This window comes from Meleagris gallopavo, chromosome 1, assembly GCF_905368555.1.
Source record: "Meleagris gallopavo chromosome 1, MGAL_WU_HG_1.1, whole genome shotgun sequence".
Lineage (NCBI taxonomy): Eukaryota > Metazoa > Chordata > Aves > Galliformes > Phasianidae > Meleagris > Meleagris gallopavo.
The window spans coordinates 85,890,037-85,910,626 of record NC_139404.1 but is presented as its reverse complement, the minus strand read 5'-3'; the positions used below and the strand labels follow the sequence as shown (position 1 = coordinate 85,910,626).

Genomic DNA, 20,590 nt, shown 5'->3' with positions numbered 1-20,590 from the left:
GTATAAACATGGTAATTCAAAAAACTCAGAACCATTCCAAAGCAGTCTCCATCATTTTGCACAACATGTCTGCTTCCCATGCTTCCCTTTAGCAGAAGCCCAGTTTGTAGACCTGTATGCATAACACCACTGGAGGCCAGAATTCTCTAGGTGTCTTTGGACTAACAGTTTGTAAGCAAGCCAACAGCATGTCTAGGGCGAACAGTCTGTCAGAAGACAACAAATTAATTTGGGAATTCAGCTTAATGGGTGTTTGGCACAGCTGGAACTGTTTCCCTATAGATCTAGTAAGCTTGGTTGCGTGCAGTTTTGTTCAAATACACAGCTTGCATGCTAATTTTAAGAATTCTAAAAAGTCTGGAAGAAAACAAATTAAAAATCAACCCACTATCATGGAATGCCTATAATTTTAGCAATTTTTATTTTTCTTTTCCAAAAGAGAAAAAAAAAAAAAAGGTGGGAAGTTTTTCAATTAGCTTTTGAGAGCTGAGCCTCACTCTCCAGGGAGTTGGAATGACTGATGCAAGCTGCCAGCTCTCTCAGCTAGCTGTTGTGAATTCAGCATTCACTGCAATTGGGAACAGATAGTGATATCTCAGCCTGGATTTATTTCAGGGTTATGGTTATATGTTCACTGCATAAACACTGGTGTCACCATCAGATATTCCTGCCCCTGGCGCTGCTTGTTGCAACCCCACAGCTCAGTTGGTGGAAGAGCTCATATGACTGCTGGCCATCTGCTTCAGCACAGAATCAGTTGGTTTAGCTTTATGAGCCCTTATTGATAGCTACAGGCAAATGCTCCACAGCCTCCTCCTCAGGGCTGTGCCAAAACTACTTGTATCAGGGTTGTGACCTGCTTGCAGTTATGCTTCTGACCTTCCTTTGAGACATGGCTAAAATATATATCTTGTTCACAAAAGATGTTGCATAACAGACCATTGTATTAACATACTGTAAAAAATAATAATAAAAAATCATCCGTGCATATTAAGGAGGTTCTGTCAAATATATCCCATTAAAAAAAAAAAAGACAGAACTCAGTTGGTACTAGCACAAGTCTAAATCTGCAAAAGTCTGACTGTTCCATATCTAATTATATATATACGAAAGTCAATACCAAAATTGACATGTGCTAGAAAGGAACAGCTGCTCAATCTTGCATATTCTAATGTAATTATTTTTGAAGCATTCAAAAAGCAAAGATCTAATCCAGGGTTGCCTGGCTAATATACTGGATTTGAAAATCAGCCAGTTTATGATACTAGCATAGTAGCAGAACATGATTTTGTGATGCCGGAGTCGAAAAAGCATCTTCTGTAACATATATTTGCTTCTCTACTACCTTTGTTACACAGGTTGTCTGTAAATAAAAAGGCCTGATGTGTCATGAGTTTTTCTTCCTTTATAACCCTCAGCAATGGAGCTGAGCAGAAGCAAACCATTTTTATCAGAACAAACTGACAATGGAGAATTAATTAATCCCGAGGGGGAAAAAAAAAATCACATTTCATTCAGACACTTCTGGTATCCTATGTTTTAGTTTATAGAGCCTAAAAGCACTCTTAAATGCAAAACTGCCTAGAACTATTCTCTAAAAAAACTTCAAAATAACTTCTTGATGTTCTGCCATTTTCTCCCTATTTTCCCCCAAGAAAACCTGACAAATCCACTTTTCTAACAAATATTCCCATTTTTGTTAAATTTGTTTGCTATGAGGAAATTATTTTGTGTACAAGCTCCAACAAGCTCTACTCAGCATGTAAATCAGAATTTAAGACTACATCTTAGTATTTAATCCATGTGAGAACCAAGTAGCTTCAGTGCTAGAAAAATGTTTTGACTACACACTTTCCACATGTATAACAGTAAGGTAAGAAGACAAATCTCTGAGCTTGTCAAAGTGTTGTTATTAAGAACGTAGTGCACACTAATTTACCTTTGTTGGATTTTGGTTGTTCAGATGAGCTGCTTCCAACCTTTCTCTTTTTCCTTGGAACAGATGAATTTTTCCTGTCAAAGGTAATAGGACTGTATTGAGGGAGGCTGTTGAATTTCTTTTCAAATTCTTCTTCCAACTTTGCTAAGCTAAAGGGGAAACAAAACCAATCAAATTAAATGTAACTGCATTTCTGGATAAAAAATATGTTATGAATACGAGTGCGTACACACATACACATGTATATATATTGAGAAGGAAAAGATGCATACATGCTGTAAAAGCAAACTATAATATATTAATCCAACTTTGGGATGAGTACATACAATCCAGCTTCTGCATTTGTAATTGAGTACAAAGTAAGTTTTAATATATGCAAATAATGTAAAAATAAAAATCAGTGTCATGCTGGTGACACTTAGCTGCACAGATCTGTAAATTAGATTTGTCTGTTCTATGAGGGGAATGAAAAAAGGCAAAACCAATAGATAAACAATCTGGACAATTTCACATAAAGAAGTCACATCACACTGGAATGGAAATAACAATTCAAACTAGAGCAAAAATGTCACGCTATCTTAAAAAAAAATGGCAAGTCATCCAATCTTTTGGGGAAATAAATAATTATAGAATGCTGTGCTTCAGGATTACAATTAGCCTTGTATTTCTTCTGGGGGATTATATTTCCTCTCTTCTTATTTTATTTGTTGGGAGATGAGAAATACAATAAGCTCATAGCTTCAGTAACGCTACATTTCTCATAGGTCAGCCAGACCTGAATGACTGAAATATGCTTTACTTATAACACAAGAAACACAGATAAAATATTGTTTGCAATAGCCAGATGAAAACAAAACACTTGAACTGGTTGGTATGGCATGGCCTTTCTGGCTGTAGTGACAGTGCTATCTTGTGTAAGCCCTACTTGTCAACAAACACCTGCAACCAAGCAGGACCAGCAGAAGCAAGAATGTTTTAATAAAAGGCAATTCACAGTGATAGGCAGATTATAAATAGGACTGCCCATGACAAGGGAATAGTATCATTTTCTACTAAATCTTAAGTGCTACTTGCTATGGAAAACTAAAACTCAATAGATATTGGCATGACTGTGATTCTGTGACTGTTGAAAGAGATGGCCATCAGACTCTATACACTTGGAAGTGCCTCAAGAAACATTAATTCTATTTTTCTTGAAACATGATGTAAATCCAATTGCATTCTGAAAGCTTTGGTACACAGAATGATCCTTTGTTTGACCTCTACTCAGCTGTTCATGGACAAAGCACACCTGGCATGCATCACCAGGGCAAACGTAGGTAGCTACCAATGGAGAAGAAGCTAAGAGGACACAGGAAAGTAAGGGGAGAAAGGAGCAATTCCAATGGCAGCAAGTGGTGAGGACCCAGCAGACAGATGCCCTAATGCTGAAAAGTGATGATGAAGGGAGCGAAAAGGTTTAAGAAGAGTGGGTAAAAGTAAAAACAGCTCTTTGAGTAGACAGAAGATCAGGCAGAGTAAGGAACAAGGACAATCAATACCTTCTTCAGCACTTTGGCTCCACAAATTCTGCCTTTACAGAGCTCACTGAACAATATTCATTAATGGCATGGCTAAATCAGGAAGCAACATCTGTAAATATGTATTTTTCCCACCCAGCCAGGTAACTATGGTAGAACAGTATCTGTCAAATGAATTGGTACATAGTTTTCATAAAACCTTGAATAAGTTATTTGAAACTACAGTATTTTTTTAGCTAGGAGATGCATTTGGTTTTCATGCCATAAGGTGACTTAAGAGTTTCCCAATTTTCTATTTAAAATCTGGATAATTACAAAGTTTATATGCACTGCACTAGAAATACAAGATGTACCACTAGTTTTGCTCTAAACAAGAGAATGCTTAGAGACTTTCATCATTTTAATATCTTTGCTGTAGAGTGTGCTGCAGCTATATTTCCTATAGACCAGGCTATAAAAAGGGCATAAAAAAGGCTGGCAGAAAAGAAACACATTATAGTTTTAAGCATGAAGCATGGAAAATCTCCTTTTTAAATTCATTTTCACCCTTTGAATTCAGATAATTGAAAGTCTTCAAGAATATGCAAGTTAGTATGAATGGCCAAACAAATTTAACAGCTACGCCTGCAGTTAAATAAGTCTGTTAGTACTCTTACAAAAATTATTATTCAAATAGTTGGAGATTAATTCTATGCAGCTGTACTAAATTTCAATGCATTTGAAATCATTAATTATTCTTCTGGTATACTTAATTCCTTTACTGTATATACATTTTGCCTCCGTGGATGCAAAATGGTGTATTTATCATAATTATTTGCAAATATTAGAATGGTACTTAGTTTTCTTCTGTCAGCAATTTCAAGTGGGCAAAGAAATCTCTTTTTTCCTAGTCTAATTCTGTTTTTGCTGCTTGAACACCTACACAAATCTTCAAATACTGTTTGTAAAGTGCTTTGAAAATATCATTAACCCTCTTCATCTCTTGAGCAGGTAAATATTGTATTTTGTTGTTTTTTTTCATAAGCAAGTGAGCAAATAATGTCATTCAAATTTGTTTACATTTGTGCAAACCGGGAAAGATCTCAGAGAAACTACTTTGGGATATATAACCAGCAGGAACCTAGAGTATAACTCAACCAAACAGGGTTGGCAATTTTCAAGAATTCTATCTAATTCTGATTATGTAGTTTAAAATGTTTGAGTGTTAGATATTCACTAACTGCTATGGGGGAGATTCACTCTTAAGATACCAGGCTGACCTTGTTAAAACTTTGAACAGTGTTAAACTGCAACTTACCCAAAAACAAATTCTTCCTTTGGCTTAGGCCTTTTCAGTTTTTTGTTCCCGCTTGTCCCACTTTGAGAAAAAGCCCAGTTTTCTTCATTCCAGCATCCTTCATGATCTGAGGAGTTGCCTTTTCCTGAGCTTCTTTTTCCTGGGATGAGGGCAGAAAATCGTTTCTCATCTTAGAAAAATGTGCTAAGGTGGGCTCAGAAGGAACTTGCATATCCATTCATCAATGCAATTTATGATGTCTGACCTTTCTGAAGGAGTTGCAAAACAATCCTTTTTCCCCTGCCTGAACAAGATAATCAACTTGTTGGCAACTTCCCCCCCTCCTTTACATATATACTACCTTCAAAATCAGGATTCTCTGAGGTATGAAGGAAGACAAAGAAATGAGTAGATTTACAGTAACAAACTTACCTAAATTACAAGCATTTTTTTTTCATTTCCACTTTGAATAATTACCCATTTAAATCTACTACTTGGAAAAATACATTTCAGTATATCTCATGAAAATTTCTGGAAGCTTTCAGTCTCAAATGTATCCTTCCACAAGGCAAAGTTTTCCTGTTCACCACCTACAGCAAAACTAACAACCAAAGGGAAAGCACAACATTTCTGCCTTTTGTAGGATGGGTAACTGTGCTCAGAGCCACAGTTTCAAGAGATGTTTACACGGAAAGCAATTGTTCAGGGTTATATGCACCACAGGTCCTACAGACTACTATCAGCAGGCTGATGAATCAACTGGACAAGCCTTCAGTCAAAAAGCTAAATCTCATATCACGAAAGACAAAACCAAAGAGGCACAGATAAGTAGGAATGCAGACTGCAGGACTCAAGATGACCTGCCCTGGACCAAGGAGCCCCCAAGCCCAGTATTTCAGGCAATCCGACACAGAAACCCCATCACACACTTCTTAAACACCAGTTTAACATAAACCATTGCTCTTCCTCCCACACCATGGTAGACTTGTGTGGTTCATGCTGTAAATGAAGCAGTCAAAACCACCCACCTCTGTCCACGTTAGCACGCAGAGACGTAAGCATGCCCTCTGACACCAGAGTTTTATAAAGAGCACCTTTGCAAGATCTCTCTGATTTCCTGGAGCCACAGGTTTCTATTTTTTTAACACAGTCACTGTCCTCAGTTTTGACCTGTTCTGGTAAGCTCTGGGGCACCACCTCCTCTGTTGGGGTCAGTGGTTCCACTTTAATGCTATCAGAAGCCTCACAGGGTACTTCCTTGTTGGCTGTAATACTAAGGAAATCAGGAGGCTTCGATTCTTTGGTGGTCTCCATGGGTTTCTCCTTTGATGTCTTCTTCTCTTTAGATTTCACTTTTTTCTTTGGTGATTTTGTATCCAACATGCTTCCCTTCACATTTGAGGATGGGCGGGCTTTTTTGCGTGGAGTTTCTTCAAGTCTCTCAGCACCCCAATCTCCTTTTGCAACAGCTTCAATTGTATACATTACACTCTCAATGTCCGACTCGGAGGACTGCCTCTTTTTACAAGGCTTTTTAGGGGTGGATTTTTCATTTGTGTGCCGGTCCAACTTATTTTTCTTCTTCTTCTTCTTCAACTTTTCTGGCTTGCCTAGCCCAAGGATACTCATTTCAGCTAATGAAAGCTCTGGAGAACGGCACATGTAATCCTTTGTGTTATCATTTCTCTCAAAAGGATTGCTATCCTTTAGAAGACTAGTAAAATCACTGCATTTTACAGTTTCTAATTCCTCAGCTTTTGTCTCATCCCAGTTTTGCAATGTCTCTGATTGTTCCATTTTTCTTGTACAGGAGTCTTTTATTGTTGTCTTCTCCAGTTCTTCCACTTCCATTTCTGGAACTTCCCTTGTCACATCTTCTGATACTTCCACTTTTATTTTCCCAGGCTCTTTCACTTTTACCCCTTCCGAAGCAAGGCACATCTAAAGCGAGTTAAAAATAGTTACTATGAAATAAATATCAACTGTTAACATTACTTACCTGTATTAACAGGAATGCTACATGGGAAATCTCTCTAGGATCCTAATTTATGAAAGCAAAGTATGCTGAAGAACAATATTAAAAAAATGCTGAAGTTCTAATGTAGCAGATGAAATAAGAGTAGTGGATTCTATTGCTGTAAAAGACAATAACAACAACAAAAAAACCCTACAAAAAAAATAATATTCTAAGTTGTGTTTCCATGATTCTTCAAGTGTCTTTTATATATCCTGGAAAGACATTGCTAGACTGATTTTTCAGAATATCTCAAGTGCAATAGAACAATACAGTATCTCACTATCACTACAGTCAAGCTACATGGAATCTCAAATCCATACCCCTCGCAGTTTCCAAATATCTCCACAAACAATTCTCTCCTCCAATTTCCAAATGGCTTCCAAAAGTGAATAAAAAAACTGACCAAATCTCAGCAATCATTTTCCTTTATTTCAAAGTGCAAAATAATTTGGAAGATACTATAAAAGCCTTCCAAATCTTTATTCTAATGTCACAGCCCTATCCTGCAAAGAACTGCAAAGCAGTAGTAGTTGCCATGGTTATCTCCTCCTGGAGATAATGTTAATGGAAACCAAAACAGCTCATTCTGTCTGAAGAATAGTGACATTCAAAATAAGAGCTATAACAAGGTCTCTCAAACTGCCATGTTCCTTCAGCAATTACTTGGAAGATGCACTCAGTTTTGGATCATTTGTAAGTCATGCTGACACTGCTACAGAGGCTAGTACTTTCCAGTGTCAAGCAGTTGTCCATGGGAAGGCAGGCTTTCTTCTTAGTCTGTCTTATGGCTTCCTAAGCTGAATTCCAAGTTCTATTTTGTTTCTGAAACAACTGTCAATTGAACAGCCACATGGAGTGAAATGAGATGGCAGAGACTTGCTTTGAACCAGACATCAGTGTCTCTATCCTGTAGCTCAGCCCACAGGCCATGTGGTCAGAATGGACATACTCTGCAAGTCACTGGGTTTTCCTTGGATCGATTTTAGATTTCTCAAATTTTTGCAAAGTAAAAAGATCACTTACAACAGCAATGATAGGACTCTGAAGTAAGTTTCCAAAATTCCTTCTGTATCATATTGGGTAGATGTGGCACAAGGCAAACTAGGCTAACCTTTAGAAACACTGAAGCTTTAGCAGCTCAGTGTCTGTTCATAAGCAGGTTGGATTGTACATAAAACTTTGTTGAGCTGGGCTCTGGCACCAGTGTACCTCTGTGGCTTCACTACACTATGATGTAAACCCAGTCTGTGATTTCCAGAAGCCAAAGATCAATCTTACAAATGCAACTCATTGAACATTAATGATACTTTGTCAATTAAACACACTCTCTCACCAAAGGATTTTTTTTCTACCTTTGCTTCTCCTGCAGCAACCAATAGTACAGAAGGCTATATATGTAGCTACAAAAAAGTGTTTTTTGTTTTGTAAGATCTAAATAAACTCACAATTCAGTCTTTAAGATTAGGAAAATCTACCAAAAAAAAAAAAAAAAAAAAAGCTTAGAAACAAAAGAAATACAACATTCCTGTAAGAAGGCATTGGTTTTAACTGGTCTTAGATGGAGAATTATAACAGTGCTTCTAGAGAAGTTATTGACCTGCTCATTCTTCCAGTAGTATGTATGAAAGGCAAAAAATAACAAAAGTGGCTAATGCCATCTAACAGGTATTTGTAATGACAATGCAATTTGAACAACAGACCCACCCAGCCCTTCCTTTGAACTCCATTCTGATACCCCACCAACCAAACCAATCTAGTCAAAACCCTAATTACTAAAACTAGGGATTGAAGCGATTCAAATGGAGATTGGATAACCTCTATCAGGGATTGGTACTTCTCATCAACTGCAACATGGACACCTAGAAGTCTCCAAATTGATTGCTTATCTGGAGTAATTTTAGCATTTTACACCCAAGCTATAAAAACTTCTATAAACTAGTGTAATTATAACTGTGGCAATGTACTGCCTTCCAGACTTGGGCAATCAACATCATTAACTTCTCTGTCCCACTGCACCTGTAGTAATTAGTCATCAGTACTTTAATACTACCTCTGCCAGTTGAAATAATGCTGATGTTCCACACTGCTTTGTTAAATCAGGACCTGAATGGGATGTACTTGAAGAAATCTAAAAAAAAAAAAAAAAAAAAAAAAAGGAGAAAAATAAAGAAAAACATTATTTCACCAGAATAATTCTTCTATGTTTATCACATATCATTTGAAAGGATTATTTCCTTCCTCTTGACAAAATGCATTCATAAGATTACATAAGCATATCAAAAAGAAGCATAGACATGTGTGTGCTGTTACAAATAAAACCTCACTACTTCACTGCACCAGTAGAAAACACCAAGCTATTTCAAGACTTGGGGATCTTCTTGACAGGATTCTCTCTGGAGGATGAACTGAAGCACATACTTTCTCAGGTGTAAGTAGACTCCAGAGGCTCTGTTAGGGCACTGCATCAACCTATACCAGCACACGATCCAGTTGATGCTTCTGAAAGCTTTGTTAGACATTGGTTTGCTAATTCCTTTCACTGTCACAGTTTAAGAAGCTTAGTTCTGTCAGGACATGGCACTGCCTCGTAGTGTCCTTCAGGATTCATATAACAGATTTGCTATGAAACCAAAGTCATGTAGGAGCTCTCAAGCCTTTGATAACCTTTCATGATTACTCTTCAGCATATGGGAAACTGTTTGGTAAGCAGATATCCAGTTATTCTCAAATAAACTTTTTTCTTCTATGAGATTGTGTTCTACTTCAACATGTTAGTGTTTTGCAACAGTTTTCAGCTAGACATAAAGAAATAATTTTCTGAATTTATCAAAGCATCAGTCTCAGAACATCAGTATGAAGAAGAAAATAATTACTGTTAAGGATATGTTCTAAAATCTTTGATCAGGCTTGCAGGTTTCTTACAATTGCTCCCTTGGAAAGAACTTGAATTCTAGGAACTGAGGAACAAAAGCAAATGTATTTGCTTTCATTCCAGTACCTCTATCAGTTCAGTTTTTACTGTTTCCAACCAACACGGGCCCAAAAACCTGCTTTGCAGAAATCATACTCATCACTGCCATACAGGAAAGAACAAAAAAAGTTAAGAATGCTATCTCTATGCCTCCCAAATTATGATGATTCCAGCACAAGTCTCTGATTGCTGCTTACAGCCAGGCATTGTTAGTGCTGCAAGCACCCGGAAGAACAGGAGAGGCCTCCTTGCCTCCTGGAAGTGACATGCACCCAGCCCCTGCCTTCCCCGTGCACTGAAGGCTGAAGACAAAATGTGCATTCAGACACTGCACAAGGCCTAGCAGAGCTGATTAGTAGCAGCCTGTCAGGCTTCAGCCTGCAGCATGGCTGCTCCAACTGTTTTTAGAGCTTTGAAATTCTTAGAAATCTTTAGGAAAGTATTACATCTGCTTTTACATTTTATCACCATCTGTGAAATACAGAAAATGAAGGCACAGAGTGGAGAATAAATAAGATAAAATTGGCGAATCCACATAAGAGAGAGGTAGGAGAAGCAGAGCAGTGTGGCATGCCGAAGCTGACAGGCTCCCACGCTCAGGATCTCTGCCATGGAAGCAGCATGCAGACAGCAGTCCAGCCCCCTCCAGTGCACAGCATCTGTGGTTTGGAGTTACAGCGGCACAGCACAAATGTCTGCCAAATGAACCCGTAAACTTAAGATGCCCTGGAGATGATGTGAGCATAGTTTATGTGGGATACTCCAAACCAGGTCCTAAATTGCTATCTGAAAAGTTAAGCTGAATCTCACTTTATTTGTCCAATTACATTCCAGCATCATAGATATCTCCAAAAACCAACCAACAAACAAAAAAATGAACAAAATCAACAGTTCTAATTTACTATAAGAACTAGAAATAAGGAAGATGTGCTTGGCATGCCTTTGTCATTTCAAATCATAGCCTTTAACACTAATTCTGTATATTTACTTAGCCTTGTAGGAATCCATCTGTACAGTAGTCGAGACAGAGACCGTGGAAACCTGCCCAACTCGCTGAAGCCACACTGCCACACTCAAGCTTCACTTCTTTCACAAAATGCAGCACTAACCCTGCACTACTGTGCACAGGCTTCTGCATTTCCCTGAATTTGGGTCTTCATAGTCACATCTCAACTCTGAATGGTGACTTCCAAAAGTCAGGCTGGACTCAACAGCCCTGTACAGAACAGTACTTCTGTCTCATAACAAAGCACACCTCTGAAACTTCTAGCATCTCCAATTTGGTGTTATGAGCCTTTTTTCTGTCCCAGGGCTGCAGCAGTCACTGATGGTAGCTAAGGGTAATGACCCTTGCATTGGCACTGCTGATAATGTTGCAGCACACATGAACAAACAGTATTCCTGCCAGAGATTGCCGCTAGGGTAAGGTAAATTTTCTTCTACTCGTGTAAGTCCTCAAAGTTAATCTTCCTAGTAGCATTACCATCCTTGCAAGGCATGAAATACTCATCTATGCAGGCTCAAAGCATGGCGTTTTCTTTCAGTGTTTCCAATCTTTTTTTCCTCTGAGAGGGATTAGTCTCAGCAGGAAGAACATATGCATGGATACTGCCAGAAAAGATCCAAAGAACCACTTCCCTCATTGAAGGAAATCATTTTGAAAATAACAACAAAAAGTAGATGAGTAAGGTGGTAGGAACCTCCCTTATTCACTTGGAAAGCAGCATATAATTTTCATTTGCAGCATATAATTTTAACATTTATAGGCCAAGTCTCAAAAGTTTGATTTATCCATGTAAAAGAGGAGACCTCCAAAAGGAGGTCTAGGATCTTGGGAGACCTTGCTTTGTATTCTTGATTTCTACTGACAACTGTCTATTTCATAATTCAGCATACTACTTCAACATCCAAGCCTGCATACAGATTCCTGAATGATCTCAAAATTTACTTTTCTTCTCTTACTATTGGGTCCCCAGTTCAGCAATACACTTTCCAGTCTCTAAAATAAAACTTCACATTTTGAATCCCAGTATTCACCTCTTCATTAAAAATAATGCAATTGTCTTGTCTTTGCTATTGTCCTGGGGTTAGTTTTTATTACAGTAATAAGGTTAATATTCCTGAAAAGAGATAAAACTTCCGTACGGTATCCAATAAATGATGCACATTTACAAGTGCATGAAGAAGAACTAGGTTCCTCAGGCCCACTACAACTGCCTAACTCTCTTTCTATTTGATTATTTACTGAGTTATGCCTCTGGAAATACTAAATTTAATGCTAGAGCAAGCCTTATACAACTCATATTCTGAGGGGGGGAAAAACCACACATCTTCTCATTGTGTTGTTAATGGGTATAAATTTTACCTCTGCCAACTGGAAGAGTGCCGACTTCCCACAGTGCTTTACTGGCTCAGGACTTGACAGCTGGGAAGTATTTGATGAAATCTAGGTTTTAAATGAACAGAGGAGAAAATATTTCAGTGTTAATCAGGAAAGAAAAGAAGGAAACGAGAAAAATAGTGAAGAAAGAATTAGTTAAATCTGTCACTTTTAGATCTTTCTGGCAAAAGGCTCTACTTCAAACTAGCAATCTCATTCAAAAAACATGTAGCAGGCATTTAGAAGTTAGCAGAAGACAAGCACCAATCATATTCTGATCACACTGTGTATTTTATGCAACTCCAAGTAAACAAAACATACTTAAAAAACATGAACTTGGTGCTCAGTGTTCAATAAAATTCTACTGTAAAGCCCAGGCATTATTTGGTCAGATATAGAGGAAGATTATTTTACAGGCACTGGATGCTCGTTTTACCTCCTTTCTTTAGGAAAGAATGTCTTTACATTTGGAGATCAGCTTTCTATACAAATGTTGCTGTGCTAGCACCAGTGCTTGCTAAATAACTCTCACCGCATTTCAGAATTGCCTTTGCTGCCAAACTGTTCTGACCTGCTTCCAAGCACAGTATTATGAGTTCACCAACACAACAATTATCCATTATTTCTTGTATTTTATTTTGTCTGGCATGGCATTACATAGTAGTACTTGGCCTGGAAGTCCTGGAAAACCCTTAGATAGGGACAAGATCACGAGTGTTTCTTTGACATCTGCCTCATTATAAAAATATACATATATGACCGAGACCTTTTGGGTGGAAAAATTATCAAAGTAGCCTCTTAGTATTTGAGTTTGTTGTTGTTATTAACTGGATTATTTGAACAGCTTTCCCATGGTCAAGGAGATTAATTATATGAAAAAAAATAATTCTGAAAAATCCTGAAGTTTTCTTTTTTTTTTTTTTTTTTTTTTTTTTTTTACTGCCAGCTACTAAAGATATGTTGAGTAATATTTGACCATGCATTATTATTTTAGTATTAAACTAAAATAATTCAAAATCCTATTTTTCCCTTGGTGCAGCTCAGTGAACACACTCAAGATCCCAAGACTCCTTGTATCCTGCACCTCATGGGAAGAGAGCTTTACATTTTCCTTTTTACTGTAATACATTCTCAGTTCTTAATGGTTTCTTCAGCACAGTATGAATGGTAGAAAAGGAACACTCACACATTAAAGTGCAACCTGAGAATATACAGGCATATCTTGCCTTCTGATACGCAATGTGAGAAAAGAGGAAAAAAATCAGTTTTGACAGTAGGTTGGGCACTCTTAACAAAATGTGAGAATGTTGTAGTACCAATTAGAAGAGAGGGAGGCAAAATTCTTCAGAAAAAAAAACACAGAAACACACAAAAATCTTCATCAGCAAGACAACAAGTAGAAAGAAAAGATGGAAAGAGACCAACTTAGAACCTGTTCTGCCAAAGTTCCTCGCCAAATGACAGAAGATTGAAGCTGATCAATCAGGTCTCCAAGAGATTACATAGCTCATTCTGTGCTTAAACACTATCTTCCTTTGTCAATCAGAGTAATCAGTACCTGCAGTACCACAATCACAAATAGCTCCTTCTTATGCTGAGGCTTAATTTAGGGACCATTAGGATCCAGTTACTTACTATACCTTGAACAATGCAGGTGATATTTTAGCTCCTGTATTACGCTGTAGTTTGCACAGGATGCACATGTCAGTTTTTCACTCATCTCTCCACCTCCCAGCCATTTCATTTCAATAAAGATATTTAATGATTGCAGTTCATAGACAAACATCAAGTATATTTATTTTAAATAATGACTTTGCCATGGAAGACTACAGATTTACCTAAGAGAAGTTGGAAGAGAACAAACTGAACTAGATCTCACAGTCTCAGTTTCACAGCATTTTGATCAAAGTTTCGGATTCAAGACTTCTTCAAGGCTTTAATGGAAAGGGTTGCCATCAAGTCTACTAAAAGTGAGTATGTGAGAAGAGAAAAAGCCATCCTCAAGCACACATTTTTTTCTTCAACAATGATAAACTGTTGTAGCAAGGAGAATTCTACTCTACTGAATGCTGGATATGATTGTACGTATTTCAGTTAAATAACCTAGAGGAAGGCTTCTGAAAAGCAGCTGTAAGTGAAGAGTTTGGGTTTTTCAACTTCATTTTGTTTAAGATGCTTAAACCAGCAGTTTTATTGCTGTTACTCTCTAGAAGCTTTATCTATGTTTAATAAATGATAAAACTTTATGTAAGTATGCCTAAGAGGTACTAGCGTTTCTTTTCTGCAGAGCAGTCATCACCATCTGTTTGCATTTGCCAAACACACATCCATGCAAGACCAAGAGAGCAAGGGGCCCCATCTGCTCTGCTTCCCTCACACGGCAAGGAGAACAACAGCAAGCAGCCCATGCAAAGTAGCACAACCCACTGCTGAGAAATAACTGGCCTATATACTGGCTTTCCACAAAGGTAGCAGAGAGAAGAAAAAAAAATAGGACCAAATATTTGCAAGATCAGAGGAGAGAGAAAAAGCCAAGAACATAACTTGGCCACAAACCAAAATTAAAAACAAACAAACAAACAACAACTTATGAGGACACTGTATTATCTTGGAAGACCACTGCAATTGCTGCATGCACACCCAGAGGATCCAGCAAAGTATCACTCCCATGATTCTGATCAGCTGTTGCAGCAAGTCAACATAGGGCAGGTCTCATTAATCGTATCCTTATCAGCTTTAATTGAAGACAACAGCACACGTAGGACAGAAAGCCAGGCTGACTGACTGAGGCTCTAAAGAAAGAATTCTATACTGCATCAGCATATAATGAGCCATTTCTGAGTGACAGCAGTCTTGGACACCTCTACTCAAGGAGTACATTTAAGATGACAAATCTACTCAATGGGACCACCGTCTTCACAAAGAAACATTCTCACTCACTCTGCTGTAAAGGCAGTAAAGAGAAAAGAAACATATGAAGAACGCCTAGTCAGAACCAAAAATGAGTTGGGATGGCTGCCAGAAGTCTCCAGGCACATCAGACCACAGCACAATTCACATTTCTTCACAAGTCTACTTGGCCACTAGCTATATAACTACTTTCTCTCCCTCTCTCCCTCTTTTTCTTTTGTAGCACCGCACACTGCTGACAGCAATCTACTGCAAATTGCTTACCATAATTTAGTTTACTAAATGCAGTAATGCATTCATATTGACAAGACCCAGTAAGAAGTGGCTCAAAAAGGAATGGGATTTTTGCCAGACTTGACAAAGACACCCTGTGCAAATGTAAGCCTTTATAACTGAAGGAGCACAAGCAGCTTTAATAGCAAGAATAATTACAAAAAAAAAAAAAAAAAAAAGCAGCTTAAAGAATTTCTTTAGCATGCATGCATACTATTTTCCCCTGGAACAAAGCAAATGAAAATCAAGTGGCAATCTTAAAATCATTTCTCTATTATTTTAGATAAAAAGACAAAGTTAGCCACTGCCATTGAGGTTTTATAATGACAGTGAAACATATGAGGAATAACCTTGAAATAAAGTTTATTTTGGGATGATAGGTAGTTCTAGACACTGAAATAATAGCCAAGAAAATACAACTTCCCCCAGACTACAGTAACATTTCAGGATTTTTAACAGGAAAAAAGATTAGCCCTGACTTAAAAACTGTCCTCTCCAATACCTAACTAATTTTTTAGGTACCTCTTTTTCCCCAATATTTGATGATTCATGATGATGCACTCCAATGTAACAAGCGAGCTGCCTTAGCATAGCGGTATGAGATTCAATATACTTCCACATTCTTAAGATAGTTTTCAGGTTTGATGTTCTGTTGTTTAATCATTTAGGGGATAACTGATTTTAGATTCTGTGAAGCTTTGAAGGTGCTGTGAGTCAGGTTTCATGAAATGTTTGAAATTGCTGCACTCATGGGACTTTGAGCAACCTGGTCTAGAGGGAGGTGACCCTGCCAATAGTAAGGGGTTGGAACTAGATGACCTTAAAGGTTTCTTTCTTTGTCATTCTGTGATTCTATACTGGAGGGATATCATATTCTACTCAACTTCACATATAACTAAAACTGCTGTTTAACTGAAATGTATGATGGCCAAGATTTTTGAAACTAACTTAGCAAATTTACTTGTGCAGGTCTCATCAAAAAAATTCACAAGAATGTTCTGTAGTTTAGATCTTTTACTTTCTTGGCTTCAGCACATGGCTTCACCTGCTAAATTCCACTAACTCTCCTTGGGACAGCTTTCCACTTTAACCTGTAAATTAAAAAAAAAAAAAAAAAAAAAAAAAAAAAGTAGCTTCTTTACAATTACAGACACTACTGTATATTTTATAGGGTTGCTTCTATTCGTTTATTTCATGGCACCTGAATCACATTTTTTTTTTTTTTTTTCCTAATTAGAATTTTTAAGGAATAAGTCAAGGTCTAATAAATCGTCCTAACCAAGCTAAAAATACAATGTATACAATTAGATTAACAGAACATCTAACAGAAAGAAGTCTGTTGTCTGTAGTCAAGCCTCTGCAACCCCACGGAATAATCAACAGGGCATCTTTTCATCCCATAATGTTCCTCCAGAATAGTACTAGCTCCAATAGTTGTTTCTTTACACACACACTGAATATGCCTTTAGCTTAAGAGACTCTATGAGCAGTATCAGACTCCCCCAAATGGAGAAAAAGAGAATGTGTGAGAAATCAGTTTACAGAGGAACATTAAACACATCAGTGAAGAAACTTCTAAAAATCAAATATAAGAAGTCTAAATTTTCAACACATGAAGGAAGGAGGATAGCTTACATACTGAAGAGTAGTTTACAGACTTAGAGGTCACCACCTAACAACGCTGCTACATATCCTTGCCGTTGTTGTAAGCCAACTTTGACCTGCAAGTTTATTTTTTAGAGAATTCCTATGCCTAGGGCAGCTACCGTTTTCCACTACTGCAACCTCTTCCATAAGCAGTGAATAGTGTCACTTCCGAAGATCTTATTTTTTCAATAACCCTAAGCTGCTTAACCTTCAGTGACAACTCTTATTGGCTCCTTGCCTCCTCAGAGCCTCCCCTTCCATGTTTTAGTTATCATACCTCAGCAAACTGAAATAATGCAGACTCCTCTGTTTGTTTTACAGCTCCTGGAACTCCTGGCTGTGATGTGCTTGAAGAGATCTGCGAGGAAAATAATTTTTAAATTATTTAGCTCTTCGGTTTCATTATCAAACTTCAACATATAAGCTTCAACATGCAAACAGTATCTGCTTTCCCAGGAGACATGTAAATGGTGATCCTGAATCGTTTTTAGCAATGGAAATCTTTCCTAGGATCAACTAAACAGACTAGAACCCTTCTGAGTGGCTTGTTTTTGCCCACTGATATGTTAAAAGAGAGTTAATAACAGGAACTTGACACTGTATTATATTTCACTACTCAGTTAAAGACCCAACCACAGAATGGTGGTGCTGATAGAGCACAAATTGCTACTTTGTGTGGAAGATAAGTGAGGGCAGAGGCACAACACATGCGCATACTTTTAGAAGAGATAACAGATCTATTCCAATGACTAAGGAAGCTGCATTTTTTAAAAAGTATTTTTTACCTTTTTTTAACTTGTGTCACTTCTTTTTGTTGCAAACAGCACTTTGAGTTAATCGTACATCTAGGTACAAGTAATGTTTATTTTGCTGCTAATACACATACTTACTACATACCAAATGTGTGCATCCTCACTACAAACAGCTTAACATCCATGAAAAATAAACTCACTAATATGCATTTCTAGTTACTGAATATCAGTGAACTACTTCTGAACTGCAGGCTTCAGCAGTACAGGTGAACTTATTTCCTCGCATTCACTGAAATTCTTTGATGGGTAATGCGAAGTCAGAGTTCACAAGCCCTTAGCAAGAGCATATCTTGCAGCACATAGCACAGTTCCTCTGTACAGTCACATGATTCTGGTACTTTTTTGTTTAAGCACTGTAAAATAAACTCAGTAAGTGAACTTGTATTTGTCTTCTTGGTTGGAAGACTTTACAGCAACACTGAAGAAACAGACCATTATCAAAACGAACCATACAAAATACCATGTTGTTCAAATGACAGGGTAAGTAATCAGAAGTATCTCACTGGATTTTGAATTATTATCATAATTAACACTAGAATTTATCAATTTTAAGGAGCTTCTAAAAATTGTTTTTAATTGATGGCAAATCAGGCATTCCTCTCTTGCTAACAAGAAAAGCCAGTAAGTTGTTTAGGAGCCTAATAACAGATTTTATATTTCACACTGCCTTTAATCAGAAATAAGGATTCAGCGCATTAATCTATCTCTACTACATTTTGAAAGTCTCAGCTTTTAAGTTAGAGCTCAAGGTCTTGTGAGCTAGCTAATGTTAAAACTAAAATCACTTTATGTATGCAAGGATTGGCATCTACCCGCTCTGTAAGCGATGACATCTAGAGAGAAATATGAAAGTATATGCAGAGATGGATAATATGGATAAGGCAGTGAGATTTATGGCTGATGTGAAACCAAATAACAAAATGAAGCCCCTCCTGTGACAATTTTTTTTTTCCCCACAGACACTCAAATACTGTCTAGTATCCTGTCTAATCAATATTTCTTTAGCTAAATATTTATGTCACTGGATTATGACCATTTCAAAAGTTGAAAAGATGTAAGCAAGCAAGTGATGCTTACAAAGGGCCAGGATTCTTTGCAGCCCTGTGTTATTTATGCCAATTAAACCTGTTAAAGTTTAAATGAAGTAGGGTATATTTAAAAACAAAAAACCTCAGTAGCACTGTATAGCAGTTCCTAGAAATACATTAATAGCAATGTTGTAGAAGCACACAGAGCTGTTTTGTGGTTATAGAAGAAAACTTTGGAAATTCCAGAACTACAATTATTTTTGATACAGCTGATGATTAAAGCAGTCACAAAGAATCATAGAATGGTTTGTATGGGACCTCAAGGAACCTCAACAAACTCCCTGCCACAGGCAGAGCTGCTAAGCACTAGATCAAGTACCACATCAGGCTGCCCAAGGGCCATCTGACCTGGCTAGATGACATAATATCCAAACATAGGTATCAACTGGAGTCTAACTCTCAACACAAGTGCAGGAATGAGATCTCCAAATCACTGCTTAAACCACAGCTCCATTATTACACTAGGGTTTCAATTGTGTTCCTGAACACATCTGTACTTCAAATCAGATGCATCTACCTGACACGTGATCCAATAATTGTAACCCACAAAAGAAGGAAGAAATGCTACCATGAAATTCAGTCAGTTGTTTTGATTTCTCTTTCAGCTGAACACCAGATACCTCTTGAAAGAAAACAATGGGGAAAAAAACCAATCCCTTTTTAAAGAAACTCACCTCTGCAAACTGAAACAACGACGACTTCTGACACACTTCTGTAGAATCGGTCGCATCAGATTGGCAAGTATTTGAGGAAACCTGAAACAAGGAGTGTGGAGATTAAGACATCATTGGTGTTTCTCTCAAGCTAAGAACAACTGGAGGCAAAATGAAATGGCAGGCAGTAGTAACATGAAGAGCTGTTTAAGAAAAGATGGACAATGTCATGCTTCACATTCCTGGACTAGCTAAATCAAATTAAAAAGTGAAAACAGCTCAGTACCTATATTAAAACGTTTGACAATCACATAAGAAATAGCACAAAAATACCAGGGACTGGGTTTTTGGTTTTGTTCTTTTACTTCCTGTTATTCCAAATTCTGCAAGAGTTATATGCAACAAAACACTGATTGTTTTGGGCTGCATACACAGCTATCTTGTATTCAGGATGCAATCCATGCCACTATCTCTTCAATTTACACTTCCACTAATTACTTAGAAGCTAAAAAAAGTTTTTCAAACCACTGAGTGTTGCTAAGTGACAGAAATAATTGCTAATCACTGCACAGCATGAAATAAGTAGTTAAGGGCACCACAAGCCTAGAACTGCTTAAATAACTTACATAAAGGGATATCTGTTTAGAGGTGCTTTTGAGGAGTAGTGCAAGAAAGTATTGTAATTTCCAATATCAAAATTCAGAAAAGAGACTGCTCAAAAAAAAAAAAAAAAAAAAATCACAACACAACAGCCGTATTAGGATTCACACAGACCTTATCCATAGTACTGAAAATTATTATTCTAGCATCCTTCAGTAAAATAATTGTCTTGAATATCAAGTGATGCATTTGAGTATAAAAGACTTACAATATGCAATTCCCAGAAGTTAATGTACTGCTAATATAAAATAGAGTATGTAGAACAACATACAGGAAACAGCAGAAAGGAGTGAGGCTTTGTGGGATTTTTGGAAAATCGAGTAACAGGATGGAATTTTTTTCCCCCAATGATTTTTAATTTTTCATGAAATTCCAACTCATTTGAAATATTTCAAGAAGAATGTGGTTTTTATCTTCTTTATTATCAGAGCAGGTATGTCAATA

General features: G+C 37.3%; 1 protein-coding gene across 11 annotated transcripts in view; it reads right to left on the bottom strand.

Annotated features, from left to right (window-relative positions):
* The window catches only part of BBX (BBX high mobility group box domain containing), a 139,962-nt gene that overhangs the window by 31,225 nt on the left and 88,147 nt on the right, over window positions 1-20,590 (bottom strand). For 9 of the 11 annotated variants that reach the window (XM_085239271.1, XM_085239246.1, XM_085239289.1 and 6 more), the window contains 7 exons: window positions 19,508-19,588; window positions 17,211-17,291; window positions 12,089-12,169; window positions 8,803-8,880; window positions 5,764-6,676; window positions 4,757-4,895; window positions 1,940-2,088 (listed from right to left, as the gene is read on the bottom strand). In XM_085239271.1, coding sequence (XP_085095397.1) covers window positions 1,940-2,088; window positions 4,757-4,895; window positions 5,764-6,676; window positions 8,803-8,880; window positions 12,089-12,169; window positions 17,211-17,291; window positions 19,508-19,588 — 1,522 coding nt within the window. The remainder of the gene's footprint in view (window positions 1-1,939; window positions 2,089-4,756; window positions 4,896-5,763; window positions 6,677-8,802; window positions 8,881-12,088; window positions 12,170-17,210; window positions 17,292-19,507; window positions 19,589-20,590) is intronic. The other 2 variants (XM_085239253.1, XM_085239262.1) reach the window with 2 other exon arrangements.